This window comes from Tachyglossus aculeatus, chromosome 15 (genome assembly GCF_015852505.1).
Source record: "Tachyglossus aculeatus isolate mTacAcu1 chromosome 15, mTacAcu1.pri, whole genome shotgun sequence".
Lineage (NCBI taxonomy): Eukaryota > Metazoa > Chordata > Mammalia > Monotremata > Tachyglossidae > Tachyglossus > Tachyglossus aculeatus.
The window spans coordinates 24,730,863-24,754,074 of record NC_052080.1 but is presented as its reverse complement, the minus strand read 5'-3'; the positions used below and the strand labels follow the sequence as shown (position 1 = coordinate 24,754,074).

Sequence of the window (23,212 nt, the reverse complement as noted above, 5' to 3'; positions counted from 1 at the left end):
TTTCCTGGGTAATCCGCAGGAGCACTGAACATGAGTGGACACCCTATTTATCATAATAACGATGGTATTTGTGAAGCATTTACTATGTGCCAAGCACTGTTCTAACCGCTGATGGCCTTTCCTGGGTAATCTGCAGGGCACTGTACATGAGTGGACACCCTATTTATCGTAATAACGATGGTATTTGTGAAGCACTTACTATGTGCCAAGCACTGTTCTAAGCGCTGATGGCCTTTCCTGGGTAATTCTCCTGCGGACGGACGCACTGTACATCAGTAGACACCCTATTTATCGTAATAATGATGGTATTTGTGAAGCGCTTACTATGTGCCAAGCACTGCTCTATGCGCTGATGGCCTTTCCTGGGTAATTCCCCCTCAGACGCACTGTACATCAGTAGACACCCTATTTATCATAATAATAACGATGGCATTTGTGAAGCACTTACTATGTGCCAAGCACTGTTCTAAGCGCTGATGGCCTTTCCTGGGCAAGTCTTCTGCAGACGCATTGTATATCAGTAGACGCACTAAATACAATTGAATGAATATATAATAATAATAACAATGGTTTTGTGAAGCGCTTACTATGTGCCAGTCACTGTTCTAAGCGCTGATGGCCTTTCCTGGGTAATTCTCCCTCAGGTGCACTGCACTGTACATCAGTAGACGCCCTATTTATCATAATAACGGTGGTATTTGTGAAGCGCTTACTATGTGCCAAGCACTGTTCTAAGCGCTGATGGCCTTTCTTGGGTAATTCTTCTGCAGACACACTGTATATCAGTAGACGCACTAAATACGATTGAATGAATATTTAATAATAATAACGATGGTATTTGTGAAGTGCTAACTATGTGCCAAGCACTGTTCTAAGCACAAATGGCCTTTCCTGGGTAATTCTCCCTCAGGCGCACTGTACATCAGTAGACGCCCTATTTATCATTATAATAACGATGATATTTGTGAAGTGCTTACTATGTGCCAAGCACTGTTCTAAGCGCTGATGGCCTTTCCTGGGTAATTCTCCTGCGGACGCACTGTATATCAGTATTTGTGAAGCACTTACTATGTGCCAAGCACTGCTCTAAGCGCTGATGGCCTTTCCTGGGTAATTCTCCCTCAGGCGCACTGTACATCAGTAGACGCCCTATTTATCATAATAACGATGGTATTTGTGAAGCGCTTACTATGTGCCAAGCACTGTTCTAAGCACTGATGGCCTTTCCTTGGTAGTTCTCCTGCAGACGCACTGTATATCAGTAGACACACTAAATACAATTGAATGAATATATAATAATAATAACGATGGTATCTGTGAAGCACTTACTATTTGCCAAGCACTGTTCTTGTTAAGCGCTTACTATGTGCCAAGCACTGTCCTAAACGCTGATGGCCTTTCCTGAGTAATTCTCCTGCGGACACACTGTGTATCAGTAGACACCCTATTTATCATAATAATAACGATGGTATTTGTGAAGCGCTTACTATGTTCCAAGCACTGTTCTAAGCACTGATGGCCTTTCCTGGGTAATTCTCCTGCAGAGGCACTGTACATCAGTGGACGCCCTATATAGCACAATAATAACGATGGTATTTGTTAAGCGCTTACTATGTGCCAAGCTCTGTTCTAAACTGATGGCCTTTCCTGGGTAATTCTCCCTCAGGCACACTGTACATCAGTAGACACCCTATTTATCATAATAAATTTTATTTATTTATTTTTTATTTTTTTATTTCACTTGTACATATCTATTCCATTTATTTTATTTTGCTAATATGTTTTGTTTTGTTGTCTGTCTCCCCCTTCTAGACTGTGAGCCCACTGTTGGGTAGGGACCGTCTCTATATGTTGCCAACTTGTACTTCCCAAGTGCTTAGTACAGTGCTCTGCACACAGTAAGCGCTCAATAAATACGATTGATTGATTGAATAATGATGGTATTTGTGAAGCGCTTACTACATGCCAAGCACTGTTCTAAGCGCTGATGGCCTTTCCTGGGTAATTCCCCTGCAGACGCACTGTATATCAGTAGACACCCTATTTATCATAATAATAACGATGGTATTTGTTAAGCACTTACTATGTGCCAAGCACTGTTTTAAGCGCTGATGGCCTTTCCTGGGTAATTCTCCTGCAGATGCAATGTATATCAGTAGACGCCCTATATATAATAATAATAATAATAAAGATGGTATTTGTTAAGCACTTACTATGTGCCAAGCACTGTTCTAAGCGCCGAGGAAGATATAAGGTCAGCAGGTTGTCCCATGTCGGGGTCACAGTCTTCATCCCCGTTTTCCAGATGAGGTAACTGAGGCACAGAGAAGTGAAGTGACTTGCCCCAAGTCACACAGCTGATAAGCAGCGGAGCTGGGATTCGAACCCGTGACCTCAGACTCCCAAGCCCAGGCTCTTGCCAGTAAGCCACGGCACTTCCCAAGCGCTTAGTCCAGTGTTCTGCGCACAGGAAGCGCTCAATAAGTATGATTGAATGAATGAATGAATGAATGAATGAGTCACTTCACTGCCCCGGGCCTCAGTGACCCCATCTGTCAAATGGGGATTGAGACCAGTAGCCCTTCCTCCCTCTGCTCTACCCCCTTCCCCGCCCCACAGCACTCGTGTCTATTTATACATAAAATAATGATGGCGTTTGTTAAGCACTTACTATGTGCAAAGCACTGTTTATTATTCTATTTATTTTATTAATGATGGGTACATATCTATAATTCTGTTTGTCCATTTTGATGCTATTGATGCCTGTCTACTTGTTTTGTTTTGTTGTCCGTCTCCCCCTTCTAAACCGTGAGCGCATTGTTGGGTAGGGATTGTCTCTGCCTGTTGCCGAATTGTACTTTCCGGGTGTTTAGTACAGGGCTCTGCACGCAGTTAAGTGCTCAATAAATTCAGGGATGGGTCCACCCCAGCGCTTAGTAACAGTAGTAATCGTGGTGGTGTCTGTTAAGCGCTTGCTACGTGCCCAGCACTTTTCTAAGTGCTGGGGTAATAATAATAATAATAATAATGATGGTATTTGTTAAGCGCTTACTATGTGCCAAGCGCTGTTGTAAGCTCTGGGGTAATAATAATAATAATGATGGTATTTGTTAAGCGCTTACTGTGTGCCAAGCGCTGTTGTAAGCACTGGGGTAATAATAATAATAATGATGATGGTATTTGTTAAGCGCTTACTATGTGCCAAGCGCTGTTGTAAGCTCTGGGGTAATAATAATAATAAAGATGGTATTTGTTAAGCGCTTACTATGTGCCAAGCGCTGTTGTAAGCTCTGGGGTAATAATAATAATAATGATGGTATTTGTTAAGCGCTTACTATGTGCCAAGCGCTGTTGTAAGCTCTGGGGTAATAATAATAATGACGATGGTATTTGTTAAGCGCTTACTATGTGTCAAGCGCTGTTGTAAGCTCTGGGGTAATAATAATAATAATGATGGTATTTGTTAAGCGCTTACTATGTGCCAAGCGCTGTTGTAAGCTCTGGGGTAAGAATAATAATAATGATGGTATTTGTTAAGCGCTTACTATGTGCCAAGCGCTGTTGTAAGCGCTAGGGTAATAATAATAATAATGATGGTATTTGTTAAGCGCTTACTATGTGCCAAGCGCTGTTGTAAGCTCTGGGGTAATAATAATAATAATGATGGTATTTGTTAAGCGCTTACTATGTGTCAAGCGCTGTTGTAAGCACTGGGGTAAGAATAATAATAATGATGATGGTATTTGTTAAGCGCTTACTATGTGTCAAGCGCTGTTGTAAGCTCTGGGGTAAGAATAATAATAATAATGATGGTATTTGTTAAGCGCTTACTATGTGTCAAGCGCTGTTGTAAGCTCTGGGGTAAGAATAATAATAATAATGATGGTATTTGTTAAGCGCTTACTATGTGCCAAGCGCTGTTGTAAGCGCTGGGGTAATAATAATAATGACGATGGTATTTGTTAAGCGCTTACTATGTGCCAAGCGCTGTTGTAAGCGCTAGGGTAATAATAATAATAATGATGGTATTTGTTAAGCGCTTACTATGTGCCAAGCGCTGTTGTAAGCGCTGGGGTAATAATAATAATAATAATGATGGTATTTGTTAAGCGCTTACTATGTGCCAAGCGCTGTTGTAAGCTCTGGGGTAATAATAATAATAATAATGATGGTATTTGTTAAGCGCTTACTATGTGTCAAGCGCTGTTGTAAGCGCTGGGGTAATAATAATAATGATGATGGTATTTGTTAAGCGCTTACTATGTGCCAAGCGCTGTTGTAAGCTCCGGGGTAGATACAAGGTAATCAGGTTGGATACAGTCCCTGCCCCCCGTGGGGCTCACAGTCTCCACCCCCATTTTCCAGATGAGCTAACTGAGGCCCAGAGAAGTGAAATAGCTTGTTCAAAGTCACACAGCAGACACAGAGAAGCTCTTAGAACAGTGCTCGGCACACAGTAAGCGCTTAACAAATACCATCGTTATTTGTAAAATGAGGATTAAAACTGTGAGCGCCCTGTGGGACAACCTGATCACCTTGTAACCTCCCCAGCGCTTACAACAGTGCTTGGCACATAGTAAGCGCTTAACAAATGCCATCATCATCATCATCATTATGATAAATAGGGCGTCTACTGAAGAAGTGTGGCTCAGTGGAAAGAGCCCGGGCTTGGAAGTCAGAGGTCATGGGTTCAAATCCCAGCCCCGCCATCATCATCATCAATCGTATTTATTGAGCGCTTACCGTGTGCAGAGCACTGTACTAAGCGCTTGGGAAGTACAAGTTGGCAACATATAGAGACAGTCCCTACCCAATAGTGGGCTCACAGTCTTCAAGGGGGAGACAGAGAGCAAAACCAAACGTACCAAGAAAATAAAATAAATAGAATAGATATGTACAAGTAAAATAAATAAATAGAGAAGTAAATATGTACAAACATATATCCATATATACAGGTGCTGTGGGGAAGGGAAGGAGGTAAGATGGGGGGGATGGAGAGCGGGACGAGGGGGAGAGGAAGGAAGGGGCTCAGTCTGGGAAGGCCTCCTGGAGGAGGTGAGCGCTCAGTAGGGCCTTGAGTAGCACCACTTGTCCGCTGTGTGACTCTGGTTGGGCAAGTCACTTCACTTCTCTGTGCCTCAGTTCCCTCATCTGTAAAACGGGGATTTAAGACTGTGAGCCCCCCCCCGCCGTGGGACACCCTGACCACCTTGTAACCTCCTCAGCGCTTCGCACATAGCAAGCGCTGAACAAGTGCCATCGTCATTACCAAGCGGCGGAGCCGGGATGGGAACCCCCGGCCCCCGGGCCCCGGGCTCTTTCCGCTAAGCCACGCGACGCTGAGCACAGAGGCCGGGCCCGTAGCAAGCGCTTAATTAACCCAGGGCCCGGTGATCGCAGGCGAGGCGGGATGGAGAGGGGCGAGACGGCCGGGGCGCTGGCGGAGAAGAGCCTGGTGCTGTGGACGCTGTGCTCCGTGCTGCTGCCCGTGCTCCTCACCCTGTGGTGCAGCGTGCGGCGGGCCAGGAGGCAGCTGCTCCGCAGGGACATTTTCCGCCAGAGCCAGCACGCCTGGCGCGACGCGGACCTGTTCGGGCAGCCCACCTACTGCTGCCTGTGCGCCCAGCACATCCTCCGCGGGGCCTTCTGCCCCTGCTGCGGCCTGTGCGCCCACGAGGGCTGCCTCGACCAGGCCGACCGCCGCTTCCCCTGCAAGGAGATCATGCTCAAGGCCCAGCCCGGGGACGCCCTGGACGTGGCCCACCGCTGGATCCGGGGCAACGTGCCCCTCTGCAGCCACTGCCTGGTCTGCAAGCAGCAGTGCGGCAACCAGCCCAAGCTCTGCGACTACAGGTAACCCCGCCCCCCCCCCCCCACTCCGAGGGGGCCTCCGTGTGTCCGTACGTGTGCACGTGTGTTTGCGTGTCCATGTCCTGCCAGCACGCTCGGATTGTTGCCACGCCGCTACAGGTACCCGGGAGGCGTCTGTCTGTCCGCCTCTCCTCTGCAATCAATCAATCAATCGTATTTATTGAGCGCCTACTGTGTGCAGAGCGCTGTACTCTGCAGCTACAGGTACCTGGAAAGGGGAGGGAGGGGGGTCTCCTCTCTCTCGGTGGGATGGCGCAGTGGCTACAACTCAGGCCTCCAAGTCAGAAGTTCGTGGGTTCTAATCCCAGCCCCGCCACTTAATCATAATAAGAATAATAATAATAATGGCATTTGCACTTACTATGTGCAAATCAATCAATCGTATTTATTGAGCGCTTACTGTGTGCAGAGCACTGTACTAAGCACTTGGGAAGTACAAGTTGGCAACATATAGAGACAGTCCCTACCCAACAGTGGGCTCACAGTCTAACAGTGCAAAGCACTGTTCTAAGCACTGGGGAGGTTACAAGGTGATGAGGTTGTCCCACGGGGGGCTCACAGTCTTCATCCCCATTTTCCAGATGGGGTCACTGAGGCCCAGAGAAATGAAGTGACTTGCCCAAAGTCACACAGCTGACAATTGGTAGAGCCAGGGTTTGAACCCACGACTTCTGACTCCAAAGCCCGGGCTCTTTCCATTGAGCCACTCTGCTTCCGCTGTGTGACCTTGGGCAAGTGAGAAGCAGCGTGGCCCAGCGGAAAAGAGCGCGGGCTTTGGAGTCAGAGGTCGTGGGTTCAAATCCAGGCTCCGCCAGTTGCCGGCTGGGTGACTTTGGGCGAGTCACTTCACTTCTCTGGGCCTCAGCTCTCTCATCTGTAAAATGGGGATGAAGACTGTGAGCCCCCCGTGGGACAACCTGATCACCTTGTAACCTCCCCAGCGCTTAGAACAGCGCTTTGCACATAGTAAGCGCTTAATAAATGCCGTCATCATTATTATTATTATTCTCCCCGGAGAAGTCCAGGCTTCCCTTCCTCACCCAGGCCTGGGGGCGGATGGGAACTGGGAATCGGCCGGATTCCGGCCCATCGGGAGAGTGGGTCCGGGGGCTCCCCCCACCTCAGACAACCACGTCCATTCATTCATTCATTCATTCAGTCGTATTTATTGAGGTCCTACTGTGTGCGGAGCACTGCACTAAGATATAGAGACAGTTCCTACCCAACAATGGGTTCACAGTCTTGTTCCATCAGAGCCACAGCGGGGAGGACTGACGGGTGGGCTGGGGGCTCGGGCTAGCTGGGGGAGGGCTCAGCGCCCGGGGGGCGGGGGCCCACGGCTCACCCGGCACGGAGACGATGAACTGGACGGCGTCGCGGTGCCCGTGGAAGCAGAGCTGGACCATGGAGCGGTAGGGGATGAAGCTGCCGCCGTCATCCCTGTCCACGTGGATGATGCCCCCCGGCCGGAGGACGTGGGGGATGTCCCGTTGGCTGCGGGGGGACGGGGACAAGGAGAGAGAGGAGGAGGAGCCTCGAGCCTCGGCCCCCGGCCCCCAGCCGGCCCTAACCCTAACGGTAACGACAATCACGACGCCGGTGTTTGCTAGGCGCTTACTACATCTCCGGCACCATCCTAAGCGCCAGGGTAGTTACAGGTTAAGCGGGTTGGACACGGTCCCTGTCCCCCATGGGGCTCCCAGTTCCTCATCCCCATTTTCCAGATGAGGGAGCTGAGGCCCAGAGAAGCAGTGTGACTTGCCCAAGGTCACACAGCGGACAAGTGAAAGTGGGGGTCATCCGAGGACACTGATGGAGGTCACAGAGAGTCCATTGGGTCGTCTGAAGTGAAATGGGACGTTAAGCCGACTTCTGAAATTTTTTCCGATTTCATAAGTGAATGTGGAGGTCATCTGAGGACACTAATGGGGTCACAGAGAGTACATAGGGTCATGGGAGGACACGGGTGGGGTCACGGAGAGTTCATGGGGTCATTTGAGGTGAAGTAGGACGTTGAGCTGCTTCCTGAGAATTCCCCCAATTTAATAAGTGAAAGTGGGGTCATCCGAGGACACAAATGGGGTCATGGAGAGTTCATGAGGTCATCTGAGGACACGAATGGGGTCACGGAGAGTTCGTGGGGTCATTTGAGGTGAAATGGGACATTGAACTGCTTTCTGAAAAGTTTCCCGAATTCATAAGTGAAAGTGAGAGGGTCATCTGAGGACACAAATGGGGTCATGGAGAGTTCACGAGGTCATCTGAGGACACAAATGGGGTCACAGAGTTCATGGGGGTCACTTGAGGTGAAATGGAACATTAAACTGCCTTCTGAAAATTTTCCTAAATTCATAAGTGAAAGTGGGATTATCTGAGGACACAAATGGGGTCATGGAGAGTTCATGGGGTCATCTGAGGACATAAATGAGGTCATGGAGAGTTCATCGGGTCATTTGAGGTCAAATGGAAGAGTAAATGGGTTTCTGAAATTTTTCTCAATTTCAAAAGTAAAAATGGGGTCATCTGAGGACACAAATGAGGTCACAGAGAGTTCATGGGGTCATATGAGGACACGAAAGGGGTCACAGAGAGTTCATGGGGTCATTTGAGGTGAAATGGGACATTAAACTGCTTTCTAAAAAGTTTCCTATATTTGTAAGTGAAAGTTGGGTCATCTGAGGACACAAATGGGGTCATGGAGAGTTCATGGGGGTCATCTGAGGACACAGATGGGGTCACAGAGAGTTCATGGGGTCATTTGAGGTGAAATGAGACATTAAACTGCTTTTTGAAAATTTTCTCAATTTCAAAATTAAAAGGGTCATCCGAGGACACAAATGGGGTCATGAAGAGTTCATAGGGGTCATATGAGGACACGAGTTGGGTCACAGCGAGTTCATGGGGGGAGGTCACTCTATTTTACTTGTACACATTTACTATTCTATTTATTTTGTTAATGATATGCATCTAGCTTTATTTCTATTTATTCTGATGACTTGACATCTGTCCACATGTTTCATTTTGTTGTCTGTCTCCCCCTTTTAGACTGAGCCCACTGTTGGGTAGGGACCATCTCTATATGTTGCCAACTTGTACTTCCCACATGCTTAGTACAGTGCTCTGCACACAGTAAGTGCTCAATAAATACGATTGAATGAATGAATGAGTTCTCTGGGCCTCAGTTACCTCATCTGTAAAAAGGGGATTGAGACTGTGGGCCCCATGGGGGACGGGGACCGCATCCAACTCTATTTGCTTCTATCCATCCCAGCGCTTAGTACAGTGCCTGGCACACAGTAAGCATTTATAACAAATACTACAATTATTATTATTATTGTTGATCTGGGACTGCAGGTAATAATAATAATAGTAATTACGGTATTTGTTAAGCACTTACTACATGCCAAGCACTGTTCTAAGCACTGGGGTAGATACAAGGAAATTAGGTTATCCCATGTGGGGCTCACAGGCTTAATCCCCATTCTACAAATGAAGTAACTGAGGCACAGAGAAGTTAAGCAACTTGCCCAAAGTCACACAGCTGGTAAGTGAACCCACGACCTCTGATTCCCAAGCCCGGGCTCTTTCCCCTAAGCCATGCTGCTTCTCCAGGAGGGAGGGGAGGAATCTCTCTCTCTACCTCTGTCTCTTGTTGCCCTGCAACTACAGGTACCCGGGAGGGATCTCTGTGTATGTGTGTGGGTGTCTGTGTCCTGCCAGCCTACTTTGATTGTGAATAATGATAACAGTAATAATAATTGTGGTATCTGTTCAGCGTATACTATGTGCCAGGCACTGTTCTAAGCACTGGGATAGATACAAGGCAATCAGGTTGGACCCAGTCCCTGCTCCACATGGGGTTCACAGTCTCAATCCCCATGTTACAGATGAGGTAACCGAGGGACAGAGAAGTTAAGCGACTTGCCCGAGGTCACACAGCATACAAGTGGAAGAGACGGGACTAGAACCCAGGTTCTCCGACTCCCAAACCGGGCTCCTTCCAATAGGCCACGCTGCTTCCCTAGACCCCTCACTGCTCTAATGGTGACAATGATAATAATGGCTCGTGGTGATAATAATAATAATAATGATATGGTATTTTTTTAGCGCTTACTAAGTGCCAAACACTGTTCCAAGCACTGGGGAGATACAAGCTAATCAGGTTGGACACAGTCCCTGTCCCATATGGGGCTCACAGTTTTAATCCCCATTTGACATGTGAGGAAACTGAGGCACAGAGAAGTCAAGTGACTTCCCAAGGTCAGGCAGCAGACAGGTGGAGGCGCCAGGATTAGAACCAGGTACTCCTGACTCCCACGCTCGTGTCCTATCCACTAGGCCATCCTGCTTCTGACAGTGTGCTAAGGGCTGTGGTAGATACGACACCATCCCAAGTCCCTTTCCCGCGCGGAACTCACAGTCTAAACTCCGGAGGGAACAGGTTTTTAATCTCCACTGTACAGATGAGGACACTGAAGCCCAGAACAGTCAAGTGACTTGCCCCCGGGTCACACAGCAAGACAGAAGAGGAGCTGGAATTAGGCCCGTGCCCTTCCCAGTAGCTCTTGCCGCTTAGCTGGCGTGACTCATCTTCCAAGCACTGATGCCAGGCTGGAGCCTGAGGCAGAGGAAAATATTAAGAGAAAGGACAGTACGCATTCTGTCCCCTTCCCGCCCCCCGGTGAACTTGCCAACCTTCCGTTCGAAATAAATGAACCTTGCTTCCTTCCTTCAGTTGTTCTCTGAATGCTGGAGACCATCCCTCAGGCGACGTAAGAGGTGCTGTGGTATGGTAAATAGTGAAATGGAAGGAGTTTTCCCAGCGTGGTTTGATAGTAGAAGTGAGACCTAACTTCAGAAGACCAGACGCCATTAGTGTACAGTACAATGTTCTGCGCACAGTAAGAGCTAAAGAAATACCATCGATCGATTAGCTAGCGATTGCTAAGGACAGAGAACGCTGCCTGAGAGATCCATGCCACACCGAAGAGGACCCGGTTGATCTCTCGGACGGGATTCCCAGGGCTAGGGATGAAATCCCTCTCCTTAGGGACGTTGGACGAGCCCCTGGCCCAAGATCTTACATGGAAGACTTGCTCGCCATGCTGGAAGCTTGCCCGGCATCGCTTACACTCTCTGGTCCCGCCTCGTCCTGTTCCCACCCGGGGCCCAGAGTGCAACGAGCAGGCAGGAGTGCAGCATATATAGGTAGTCCTGGCCTACATCACTCAGCTCCAGGCAAAGCCTTTTGGTAGCTGCAGTTTTGCTCTTGGGCTAAAATTGGACCAATACATTTTTCCCACGTGCCAACCGCTAGCCCTGATGGGACGTCACAATTCCTGCTCATGCAAAGTGGGGATACCTTACCTCTTTACCTTTTTTGCTTCATATCTGATTGGCAGAAAAAAACGTTATCAGTTGGCTGAATGGCAGAGACTCCTCACAGACCTCAGCTATCTGAAATAAAAAAATAGGCTTCTGAAGTCAGATTTCAGCAGAGGTTTTTGGATTTGGCATTTGTTAAGCGCTTACTGTGTGCAGAGCACTGTGCTAGGTGCTTGGAAAGTACAATTTGGCAACAGAGACAATCCCTACCCAACAGCGGGCTCACAGTCTAGAAGGGGGAGACAGACAATAAAACAAAACAAGTAGACAGGCGTGGCTCAGTGGAAAGAGACCGGGCTTTGGAGCCAGAGATCATGGGTTTGAATCCCTGCTCTGCCCATTGTCAGCTGTGTGACTTTGGGCAAGTCACTTCACTTCTCTGGGCCTCCGTTCCCTCATCTGTAAAATGGGGATGAAGACTGTGAGCCCCACATGGGACAACCTGATCACCTTGTAACCTCCCCAGCGCTTAGAACAGTGCTCTGCACATAGTAAGCGCTTAATAAATGCCATTATTATTATTATTAGATTGTGAGTCCCTAGACACAGGGACTGTGTCTAATTATTCATTCAATCATATTTACTGAGCGCTTACTATGCGCAGAGCACTGTACTAAGCGCTTGGGAAGTACAAGTTGGCAACATATAGAGACAGTCCTTACCCATCAGCGGGCTCAAGTCTAGAAGGGGGAAACAGACAACAAAACAAAACATAAAAAATAAATAGAATAAATATGTACAAATTAGAGTAATAAATACATACAGACATATATACATTACTCACTTGTGGGTGTGGCGGGGGAACCCACAGTGCTTGAGTTGTGTTTTTCCTTTCATGTAATGTGTGACCTTTTTTGCCCTAAAGAGAGCTGGATCACTAGAGAGGTTCCAAAATAGCATTCACAGCCCTCTTAAAAGGCAAGCTTTGGCCCTGGCAAATTGGAATTAGGCTGGAGAAGAAGGGGGTGGTGGCACATATTAAGATAGTTAAAATGAAAAAATGATTTTCCCAGGAGCTGACAAACTGAGTAGAGTAGATTCAGAGGGTGGTGACTCATTGGAGATTTCCTGAAACGATAACTTCCTACAATACTTGACTATCTTTAGATGGGAGTGGATGCTTTTTTCAGGAAGTGGTTCTTATAAACTGTAGAGCTACTACCCTGTCTATTTCCCATGCAGAGTTTTTGCTCCGATCACTTTGATGTCTCTAGGTCTTGGGGAGAAAAAGCACAAGGGGTTTGAGTTTCTGTCCAAACCTGGAACTTTCAAAGGTGATTAATTTCCACCGATAATTTCACGCACCCTCCACTGGCATCTCCTGCCTGCTGAAGCATCTGTAGAAGAGAGGAGGAATGAAAGGCCTGGTTTGAAGGAACTTCTGTGTGTTCTTTGTCCTGGCCAATTCTGTTTGCTTTGAACTCCAGTTTGCTGGGTTTTTTAAATGGTATTTGTTAAGTGCTTACTACGTGCCAGGAACTGTCCTAAGCACTAAGGTAGCTACAAGCTCATCAGGTTGGACACGGTCCGTGTCCCACGTGGGGCTCACAGTCTTAATCCCCATCTTATAGATGAGGGAACTGAGGCACAGAGAAGTGAAGTGACTTCCCCAGGGCCACACAGCAGACAAGTGGAAGTTTTAGAACCCAGGTCCTTCTAACGTCCAGGCCCGTGCTCTAGCCACTAAGCCATGCTGCTTCTCTTTTCCTCATCGTGTATGGCTTAAAGATTCATCTTATTATCGCCCTGGATAGTGAAGGAAGAAGAAAAGTGAAGGACTCTTTTCTCAAGCTAGTTTTCCCATGGTGACCTTTAATAATAAGGATGATATTCATTATTATAGCCAAGCGCTGTACTAAGCACTGGAGTAGAGACAAGATGGCCAGATCAAGTAGTGTCCCTGCCCGCATGGGTCTCGCGATATACCGTGAGAGGGAGGAAGAGTGGGTGTCTACCCTATTTTATAGATAAGGAAACAGAAGCTCAGAGAGGTTGTGACTTACACATGGCCACACAGCAGGTGAAAGGCGGAGCCATTTCTATTTCATAAATAAATCGGCCATCTCTCCCTGCACCCTGTTGTCAAAAAAAAAAAGAATCCAGTATGAACAGTGGCTGTATTTAGGAAACAAATAAGGAGCAGGGATGCCTGAGACAACTGTTCTCTTTGGGACAGGGACTGTGTCCAACTCAGTTTGCTTGTATTCACCCCAGTGCTTAGTTACAGTGCCTGGCAGATAGTAAACATTCATTATTCTATTAACATTATTATTTTAAATATGCTTAGTACAGTGCTCTGCAAATAGAAAGCGCTCAATAAATACCATCGATCGATTGATGTTGCTTTGAACTTTGGGCTTTTAAAAAGCGTTCTTTTTCCCCTCCCTCAGGTGCATCTGGTGTCAGCAAACAGTTCATGATGATTGCATGCAAAGTTATTTAAGGAATGAAAAATGTGAATTCGGAGAATTTAAAAATCTCATCATTCCACCAAGTTACTTAACCTCCATTCATCACATGCGAAAAGGCAAAATTACTGATTATGGAAAGGTAACTATTCTTTTTACATGGTTTCTAAATGTTGTCTCTAAAGTAACTTTTGGAAATAATTCAGATGTATAAAGCTAGAGTGGAAAAATCCCTGCCTCACCATTGTTTTTTCTCTAGTTTTCACACTCGGTAAACCATTTTTAGTCTGTCAGCCCATTAGATTGTAAACTCCTGGGGGGCAGGGGAAGGATGTATTGCTTCTCAAGTTCTCTACTGAGCACTTAGTACAATGCCTTGCATTATATTATTGATTTGATAGGCACAAAGTTCAAGGTAATGGGGTTCAATGTGCTTCTTCGGGCTGTGTAGATTTAAACAAATACACTGCTGTTCTGTCCGTTAAACCGTGTGTACTTACTGGAATTATCGTGCTCTCCCTTTTTGTGTTTAATTTGGCATCACTCTTATGGATCAGAAAATTTAAAAGAACCTTTTCAATTACAATTGACACCACCCTTGTGAAGAAAGTCAGCATTAGCAATCCATTTCTTTAAATGAAATTCTTATCCAGAAATGGTTGCAAGCTACAAGAGAGGAATTCCTTTCTAAGGAAGCTGTGTGAGCTAGTAGAAAGCTGTCTGGTGTGTAACCTTGGACGAGTCACTTAACTTCTCTGGGCTTCAGTTCTCTCATTTGTAAAATGGAGAATAAATGCCTGTTCTCCTTCCCCCTTTGACAGCGAGGCCCGTGTGGTACAGGGAGTCAGCCTGACCCGATCATTTCTAACTACTCCAGTGCTTAGAATAGTCCTTGGCTGTAGACTTTAAATTAACTGTGGAACAGGTCTGGTTTGCCCATTTTCTATATATCATACTTCCCCGCATTTCTGTCTTTCCATAGTTAGCATCCCCCTTTGGAAATCAGTGGACCCCAATAATAATCCTGGCTAACACGCGGAGTGGAAATAACATGGGGGAAATCCTGCTGGGCGAACTGAAGATTCTGCTAAACCCCGTCCAGGTAATTTTGACAGAAATCTCTCATTATTCATTATCCCAGGAGGTAGCACATCCTCGTGTGGAAAGAGCACGGGCCTGACGGTTGGAACCCCAAGTGCCAGTCCCAGCTCTGTCTCCGGCCTGCTAGATAACCTCGAACAAGTCACTTAACCTCTCTGGGCCTCAGTTTCCTCATCTGTAAAATGGGGAGGAAGGGGGATTAGGCCGTGAGTTCCGTTTGGAACAAGGTCCTATGCCTGATCTGACGATTTTGGATTCTCCCCCAGCACTTAACCAGAAATGTCAAGTCATCAATCCGCAAGCAAACTCTACTTTTTAAAAGTGACTCAAAATTGAGCTTTCAAACCACTCATTTCTCGGACATGTAAAATAGGCAAGAAAATCAAGTACCTGTTTTAGATGCTCTTGATTTTATCCTTAGGAAAAAATAAAGCTTAAGAATGTTTACTAACCCTCTAGACTCTATCAACCTACCCTCACTGTATTGTTCTCTCCCAGCTGCTTAGAACAGTGTTCTGCAACTGGTAAGTGCTCAGTAAATACTATTTATTGATTCAATGTTTGAACAATCTACTGGATTACCATTTGCGCTCCTTAAGTCTGTAGTTTTTGATAAGTAGAAGGAACTTGGAAGTCCCACTTATTTTGAATTCTGAAAAATCTTGTTTGTTTGTTTCTCCGCTTGTCTGTAGATTTTTGACCTAAGCAAAACTCCCCCGATCAAAGCTCTGCAGCTTTGCACTCTGCTCCCGCCCAATTCTGCTCGCGTGCTGGTGTGCGGAGGAGATGGGACAGTAGGCTGGGTCCTGGACGCGGTGGATGAGATGAAGGTCAAGGTATTCCTTCTGGCTATCTCTTAAGACACGAGACGCTTCACAGCAGATATCGGGATAGTTCAAATGCGGGTTTCAGACGAGGGGCACCATGACTTAGTGACTTAGTGGGCCTGGGAGTTAGGAGGACCTGGGTTCTAATTCCAGCTTTGCCACTGGTCCACTGTGTGACCTTGGGCAAGTCACTCAGCTTCGCTGTGCCTCAGTTACCTCATCTGTAAAATGAGGTTTAAGACTGTCAGCTCCAAGCGGGACATGTACCGTGGGCAACCTGATAAGCTTGTATCTATCCCAGCACTTAGGCACATAGTAAGCACTTAAACACCACATATTTAAAAAAATTGCAAATCAGATAGAATAGATCTGTCTTCAGAGATGGAGAGCATTGGGATTGCTTTTTCACAGATCGGGAAAAATACATCCTGCTCAGTTAAATACGTGTTTCTGAACCAGTTGCCAACTTGTGGAATACAAGCAGCGGACTGGTGGGGGTGAAATCTGCATACATTTTTAATCCCTCCTCTTCTCCTTGACCAAGTGCCTCTATCAATCAATCAGTGGCGTTTATTGAGCGCTTACAGCGGAGCACTGTACTAAGCATTTGGGAGAGTACAGTACAACTGAGTTGGTAGACAGGTTCCCTGCTCACTAGGGGTTTATAGTCTACAGGGGGAGATGGATATTAATATAGATAAATTATGGATTTGTGCTTAAGGGATTTGAGGCTGAGGGTTGAGTGAATGCCAAGTGCCCGAAGGGTACAGATCCAAAGGGCACAAGTGACACAGAAGGGAGAGGGAGTCGGGGAAAAGAGGGCTTAATTGGGGAATCAGTCAGTGGTATTTATTGAGCACTTACTTGCACAGAACATGGTACTAAGCACCCTGTTAGTCCATCAGTAGTATTTACTCAGCACCTACTCTGTGCAGAACACTGTACTGGATGGCTGCTGCTGTGTGCAGAGTGTTGCACTCAAGTTCATTCATTCATTCAATCGTATTTATTGAGCGCTTACTGTGTGCAGAGCACTGTACTAAGCGCTTGGGAAGTACAAGTTGTCAACATATAGAGACAGTCCCTACCCAACAGTGGGCTCACAGTCTAGAAGGGGGAGACAGAGAACAAAACATATTAACAAAATAAAATGAATAGAATAAACATGTACAAATGAAATAGAGTAATAAATATGTACAAATGTATATACATACATATACTCAAGTGCTTGGGAGAGTGGGTTGGTGGCATAAGCGCTTAGTACAGTGCTCTGCACACAATAAGCACTCAGTAAATAGGATTGAATGAATGAATTGGCCTTATTGCTTTGGTGTCGGAATTTTCTTACCTTCAATGTCTGTGGCAAAGCTCTGGGAAGGGAGACTCCGAGACGTGTCCATTCTCTTCCAGGGGCAGGAGAAGTTCATTCCACACGTGGCAGTCTTGCCGCTGGGCACAGGCAACGACCTGTCGAACACCCTGGGTTGGGGGGCTGGTTATGCCGGCGAAATCCCAGTGGAGCAAGTCTTAAGGAACGTCATGGAAGCGGACGAAATTAAACTGGACCGGTAAGTAGCACCGCTCAGAGCACAAACCCCCACGTTCTGCAGTCTTATTTTAACTAGAAAATGCAAGAAGCTTAATAAAATAAAGGGGAAAGAGCACGGGAGTACAGCTGTACGCCACCTGTGAGCAGGGAACGTGTCTACCGACGCTCTTACGCTGTACTGTCCCAAGCACTTAGTCCAGTGCTCTGTAAACAGTAAGCGCTCAATAAGTGCAATTGATTGACTGAGGGCCAGTAGACCCGGCTTCTAGACCCTGCTGTGACTGAACTTGAGCAAGTCACTTAACATCTCTGTGCCTCATTTTCCTCCTCTGTAAAATGGAGATAAAATACCTGTCTCCTTCCCTCTTAGACTGTGGGCCCAAAACCAAGTACTTTTTCCACTAAGTCATGCTGCCTCAGTGCCACTTGGAATAGTGTTCCTGCCTCCCGAAATATCATCTTAATTCTTATTATCAGCAGCCTCACCCGGCGTTAAGGTCAGGCGATGGATGAACTCCTTAGGGATGTCTTGGGGCAGCTCATTGAAGGGCTACTCCTCCCCTGAGACCACCACCCCCCCCTCCTCTACCCCCTCAGACTGGAGTGACTCGTTTCTGAGCTCGGTCAAAGACTGTCTCCTCATTTTTCAGGTGGAAGGTTCAAGTGACCAAGAAAGGATACTACAATTTAAGAAAGCCAAAGGTAGGATATTCACCCTCTTTGCCTGGGTTTGGACCACCTCAATGTACCTCGGAATGTCTTTAGAGGCAGCTGAAATGTTACTGGTGGGGTGTCTGCTTGGGACAGAGCCCCGAGATTCACTCCCTGCCTTCGGGGCGGAGCAGCGTGGCCTGATGGAAGAGAACAGACTTGGTAATCAGCTATTTCTACATTTCCTTTGCAGGTGTTGACCATGAACAACTATTTTTCCATTGGACCCGATGCTCTGATGGCTCTCAATTTTCACACTCACCGTGAGAAGACGCCATCGCTGTTTTCTAGCAGAATTATTAATAAGGTGCGTTGGATAAACATATCCTGCTCATCGCCGAAAGTACAGCCACATAAACAGCTCCGCTGTACTTGACAGCCGTGAACGTGGAGTCTCACCGAATTTATCTGTGGAAACATTTGACAGTTGTCCTACTTTTCTGTCACTCAAGGGAGGTGACCAAATCAGGAATTTAACCAAAAAAGGAGGTTAATCAAGTTAGATGCCTTGTCTGGTAGCATATGATTTCTAGTGATTTAAAAGGAAACTTGAAATGTGCTTCAACCCAAATGCTAAACAAATTCAAGGACAAATTGTGGTGGCTGTTCCAGCTTTGCAGTTTTTCATCTGAGAAACACTCTTGGTGGTGGGAGGGAAAGCAAGGCAGGTTACGTTCTTCTTCCCAGCCAATCAGTATTGTGTATCAAGGCCTTTAATGTGCGGAGCACTGTACTAAGTACTTGGGAGAGTACAAGAGAGTTAGTAGATACGATCCCTGCCCCCAAGGAGCTTACAGTTTACTGGATGCAGAGCACTGTACTAAGAAATCAGTACTGTTAATTGAATGCTTACTGTGCACAGCACTGTACTAAGCACTTGGGAGAGTAAAGTAGGCTTGATCCCTGCCAACAGAGAGCTTCCAGTTTCCGTAACCACCTCTGCTTTACTAGCGTGACTGAGTACAAAGAGTGCAGGACTGGGAATTAGGAGACCCGAGTTCTAGTCCTTGATCTGCCTATTGCTTGCTGGGTGACCCTGGGCAAGACACAACTTCTCTGGGCCTCCATTCCTCATCTGTAAAATGGGGAAAAAATGCCTGTTGTCCCTAGTAATAATAATAATGGCATTTATTAAGCGCTTGCTAGGTGCAAAGCACTGTTCTAAGCGCTGGGGAGGTTACAAGGTGATCAGGTTGTCCCACAGGGGATTCACAGTCCCAATCCCCATTTTACAGATGAAGTAACTGAGGCACAGAGAAGTTAAGTGACTTGCCCAAAGTCACACAGCTGACAGTTGGCGGATCCGGGATTTGAACCCATGACCTCTGACTCCAAAGCCCATGCTCTTTCCACTGAGCCATGCTGTTTCTCATGATCCCTGCCAACAAAAAGCTTCCCGTTTCTGTAACCAGCTCTGCTTTACTAGCGTGACCGAGTACAAAGAGCGCAGGACTGGGAATTAGGAGACCCGAGTTCTAGTCCTTGATCTGCCTACCGCTTGCTGGGTGACCCTGGGCAAGACACATAACTTCTCTGGGCCTCCATTCCTCATTTGTAAAATGGGGATAAAAAGCCTGTTGCCCCTCATAGACAGTGAGCCCCAGGTGGGGAAGGGGATTGTGTCCGATCTGAATGTCTCATCTTTACCCCAGCACTTAAAGCACAAAAGAAGCACTTAATAAATGCCATTATTATTACCTGGGGGTCATACCTTTGGCTTTGATCTCCTAGCTGTCTAAGCTACTGTCAGGTTTCTGTCACACCACCATCTTACTCCATTTTCTTCCTCCCGCACTAGGCTGTGTATCTCTTCTACGGAACCAAAGATTGCTTAGTTCAGGAGTGTAAAGACCTGAATAAGAAAGTTGAGGTAAGACCTCCAAGCCCTTCCTGCATTGATTTTCCCCCACCCCCCATGCCCCACTCCTTGGAAGGAGGGAACCTTCCAAGCCACCATCAAGGAGAGAACGTCCTTGGAACTAGAGTTTTACACTTTTTGCCCGCCAGCATCAGGCAGGCTGGAGGAGGGGATCCCGGGAGCCCGGAGGGGCGGGAGCAAGGAAGGGTTCGGTAATGTCCCAAGACGGGGAGAAGACGGTGGAGACCGGAGCCGGGCCGGCTGTGGCCGGCGGGTCCCCTGCTGACTGACTTGTTGTCGTGCTGTCTCTTTAAAGCTAGAATTGGATGGAGAGAAAGTAGAACTGCCCAACCTGGAAGGCATCATCGTGCTCAACATCGGCTACTGGGGCGGCGGCTGCCGGCTGTGGGAAGGGATGGGCGACGAGACTTACCCCCTGGCCAGGTCGGTCCGCTCGAACGCGCCCCTTTCCTTGCATCCTCTTGCCGAGTCTCCTCTCCAGCTGCCAGACTTCCGTCCTTTGGAGTCTTGTGTCGGCGAATCCCGCTCTTTTAGACAAATGGGGGACGGCATGGCCCCAGCGCAGGACTGGGATTCAAGAGACCCGGGTTCTAATCCCAGCTCCTCCATTCGCCCGCAGCGTGACCTTAGACAAGTCATTTAACCTCTCCAGGTCCCAGTTTCCGCACCTGTAAAATGGGGACAAGATTCCTGTTCTCTCTCTTCAATCAATCAAATCGTATTTATTGAGCACTTACTGTGTGCAGAGCACTGTACTAAGCGCTTGGGAAGTACAAGTTGGCAACATATAGAGACAGTCCCTACCCAACAGTGGGCTCACAGTCTAAAAGACTGTCAAAAGACTCTTTGACTGGGAACCTGGGGTGGGATAGGGACTGTGTCCTGTATGATGAGTCTGGATCTTTCCCAGACTTTAGCACACAGTAAGTGCTGGATATCATTATTATTTCCCTGCCAAACAGGTCTATGTGACACTGATCTGTGTCACGTTATTTCCCTGCCAGACCTCAAGGGAGACTGAAGGAAGGGATGGGCATAAAACATCTGTCTCTGGTTTATGCTCCCGGTCCCGGATCATCCCGATTTCCTGTCCTGTTTCTAGGCACGACGACGGTCTGCTGGAGGTGGTTGGGGTGTATGGCTCTTTCCACTGTGCCCAGATCCAAGTGAAACTGGCCAACCCAGTCCGGATAGGGCAAGCCCACACCGTCCGAGTAAGTAAGAGAGGCACCGCAGCCCGGAGGAAGAGCGCAAGCCGCGAGTCATAGTGGGGGAGGATCCGGATTCCAAGCCCAGCTCCGCCACCCCCCTGCTTTGTGACCTTGCCCAAGTTGCCAACTTTTTCGGACCTCAGCTTCCTCCTCTGTAAAGTGAGGATGGAAGACCTGTTCTCCCTTCCCTTTGGACTGTGAGCCCCTCGTGGGACAGCGACTGTGTCCGATAAACGATTATCTACTGTCTACCCCAACGTGGTTGACACGTTGCAAGTGTTTAACAAATATCCCAGTTATTACTACTGTGGCTATTGGCTGTTCTGGCGGCAGCCCCAGTGGGAGGTTTTTTCCGGGGCAGTCGTTGCTTTCCTCAACGCTTCGGCCCAAGTGGCGTTGCTTGGTGCTCCTTGTGTCGGGCCGAGCTCGGCGAGGGGTGGCTGACAGCCTTGTTTGTGCCTCCCAGCTGATCCTGAAGAGCTCGGAGATGCCGATGCAGGTGGACGGCGAGCCCTGGGCCCAAGGTCCGTGCACCGTCACCATCACCCACAAGACCCACGCCCACATGCTGTGCCACCCCGGAGAGCAGAGCGACGATGAAGACGACGCCTCCAGCGCCTCAGAACCGGAGTCCCCGAGGGCAGCGGCGCCGGACCGCCCAGAGCTGTGAGCCCCGCCGGCCTGGGGAGGGGCGTCCGAGGCGTCCGCCTTAACCAGGAGGCTGAGCTCACGCCACGAGGAGTTCGAGACCTCCGCTTCTGGGCTGGGGACAGGTTTGGGGAGGCTGCCTCGGGGCCGGGCTGGAAATGGCGGGGAGAGATGGGGCCAATAGGAAGGTCCAGGGCCCCGGATCAGGGTCGCCGTAAAGGGGGGGCGATTTTTAGGGCCAGGACCGACTCCGCCAGCCAGCGACTCCTCTCTCCAGGCCGGGGACCAGGGCAGAATCAGCCACCATCTCTCAAATTGCAAAACATCAACTCTGAGTTCCAGCGAATCCAGAATATGCTGGTTGGCGCCGCCGGGGCCACGATGAAATGCCCCACCAGCGTGCGAGTTGAAACACTACGGCTCTCACTGTCTTACCCCGGGTGCCCTCAGGTAGACCGCCTCGCAGCCAAGAAAACCGAGGTCCTCTTTCCTTTTCTCTCTGACTTTTCAGTCTAGGTGAGTTCTAACGTTTTCCATTTTTTAAAAACGCCTCTAAAAGGGATGACCTAAGCCAGGGCTGAAGGCTGTCGAGAATTCTCTAGCGCTGCTCACACTTTTCCAGTACAGAGAGTTTTCACAGGCCCCTTGCACTGCCTCGTCCTGCAGTTCCTTGTGGCGCAGACCCCAGAGTCCACCTGGGTTTGTCTGTGGCCAAAATGATGCCAAACTCAAATTCACAGGAAGCATTTAAAAAAAAACCCAACCACCACCCCACAAAAGTTAGATAGGACTGGTCTGGCTGTTTTAAGCTCACAGGCGATTTCCCTCGGCCTACAAAGCAATGTTAGCCAACTAAACTCCATTTGAGGATTTCACTGTGGCAGAGTCTGTCATCGAGGCTCTCACCCCTGCCCATCATGTTCCTGCCCGGGCACCAAGTGCCATGGGCAAGTAGGCAAGCAGAGGTGCCACGTATGGTGAAGAGCAGGTAGTCTGCAGAATCGATCCGGGAGCTAGAGATGGAGCATTTACTGAAACATTTGAAGGTTCATTTTGGGGTGCGTGAAAGGCTGATGTGGGCTCCATGGGCCCAACTATACCAGGGAAAACCCCCAGACCAGCCTCTCTTGTACCATGCATTGGTCATTTGTACTGCCAGGCGCCGTTTTCCATTTTGCCACGTGTCCTTGATCTTCCCTCAGCTCAGAAAGAGCCCCTTCTTTCCGGATTGCCGGTCGCCACGTGGGTCTCTCCGCTGCAGATGTTTCACAGCTTTCGGCTGAGATGTCTGTGGACTGGCTTTCGGGCAACCTCTGACCTCCTTCTTTGAGCTTATCTCGTTTCAGTTCTCTCAACAACTGTTTGCAAAACGTGCCGTCACCGTTCTCCTCAGACTTCCCACCCAGCAAAGCCATGGTAAAGTGACAGTTGTTGCATCAGCAGCGTTTCTGGTTGCTCAGGGCTTCAGGGCCTTCTAATTTAAAGTGAAGCCTGATGAGTCTATCAATCAGCGGTATTTACTGAGCACTCACTGTGGGCAGCGTGGCTCAGTGGAAAGAGCATGGCCTTTGGAGTCCGAAGTCATGGGTTCGAATCCTGACTCCGCCACATGTCCGCTATGT

The 23,212-nt window shown here is 48.0% G+C and overlaps 1 protein-coding gene and 1 long non-coding RNA gene across 3 annotated transcripts; one reads left to right on the top strand and one right to left on the bottom strand.

Moving 5' to 3' along the window:
• Positions 1–5,277: 5,277 nt before the first annotated feature.
• DGKE (diacylglycerol kinase epsilon) lies at positions 5,278–22,348 on the top strand. Its single transcript, XM_038757021.1, has 11 exons — positions 5,278–5,853; positions 13,647–13,806; positions 14,647–14,766; positions 15,458–15,601; positions 17,003–17,160; positions 17,792–17,843; positions 18,046–18,159; positions 19,651–19,722; positions 20,027–20,154; positions 20,834–20,945; positions 21,409–22,348. The coding sequence occupies exons 1-11, from the start codon at positions 5,411–5,413 to the stop codon at positions 21,610–21,612; spliced, it is 1,707 nt and encodes a 568-aa protein (XP_038612949.1). The 5' UTR covers positions 5,278–5,410; the 3' UTR covers positions 21,613–22,348.
• Positions 10,338–20,382, bottom strand: LOC119937499. 2 transcript variants are annotated; one of them, XR_005454133.1, is made up of 6 exons: positions 20,144–20,382; positions 18,115–18,260; positions 17,857–17,992; positions 16,941–17,118; positions 11,239–11,328; positions 10,338–10,723 (listed from the first exon to the last, which is right to left on the bottom strand). It is a non-coding gene; the product is annotated as an uncharacterized LOC119937499 (long non-coding RNA). The 2 variants fall into 2 exon arrangements; XR_005454132.1 differs by having other exon boundaries at positions 10,338–11,328.
• Positions 22,349–23,212: the final 864 nt, after the last annotated feature.

Excerpts from the sequence above, each read along its gene's own strand:
- DGKE (XM_038757021.1), top strand. The coding sequence starts at position 5,411 with ATGGAGAGGGGCGAGACGGCCGGGGCGCTGGCGGAGAAGAGCCTGGTG. Across the intron at positions 14,767-15,457 it reads TTCTGCTAAACCCCGTCCAG|ATTTTTGACCTAAGCAAAAC; the intron begins GTAATTTTGACA and ends GCTTGTCTGTAG. Across the intron at positions 19,723-20,026 it reads ACCTGAATAAGAAAGTTGAG|CTAGAATTGGATGGAGAGAA; the intron begins GTAAGACCTCCA and ends GTCTCTTTAAAG.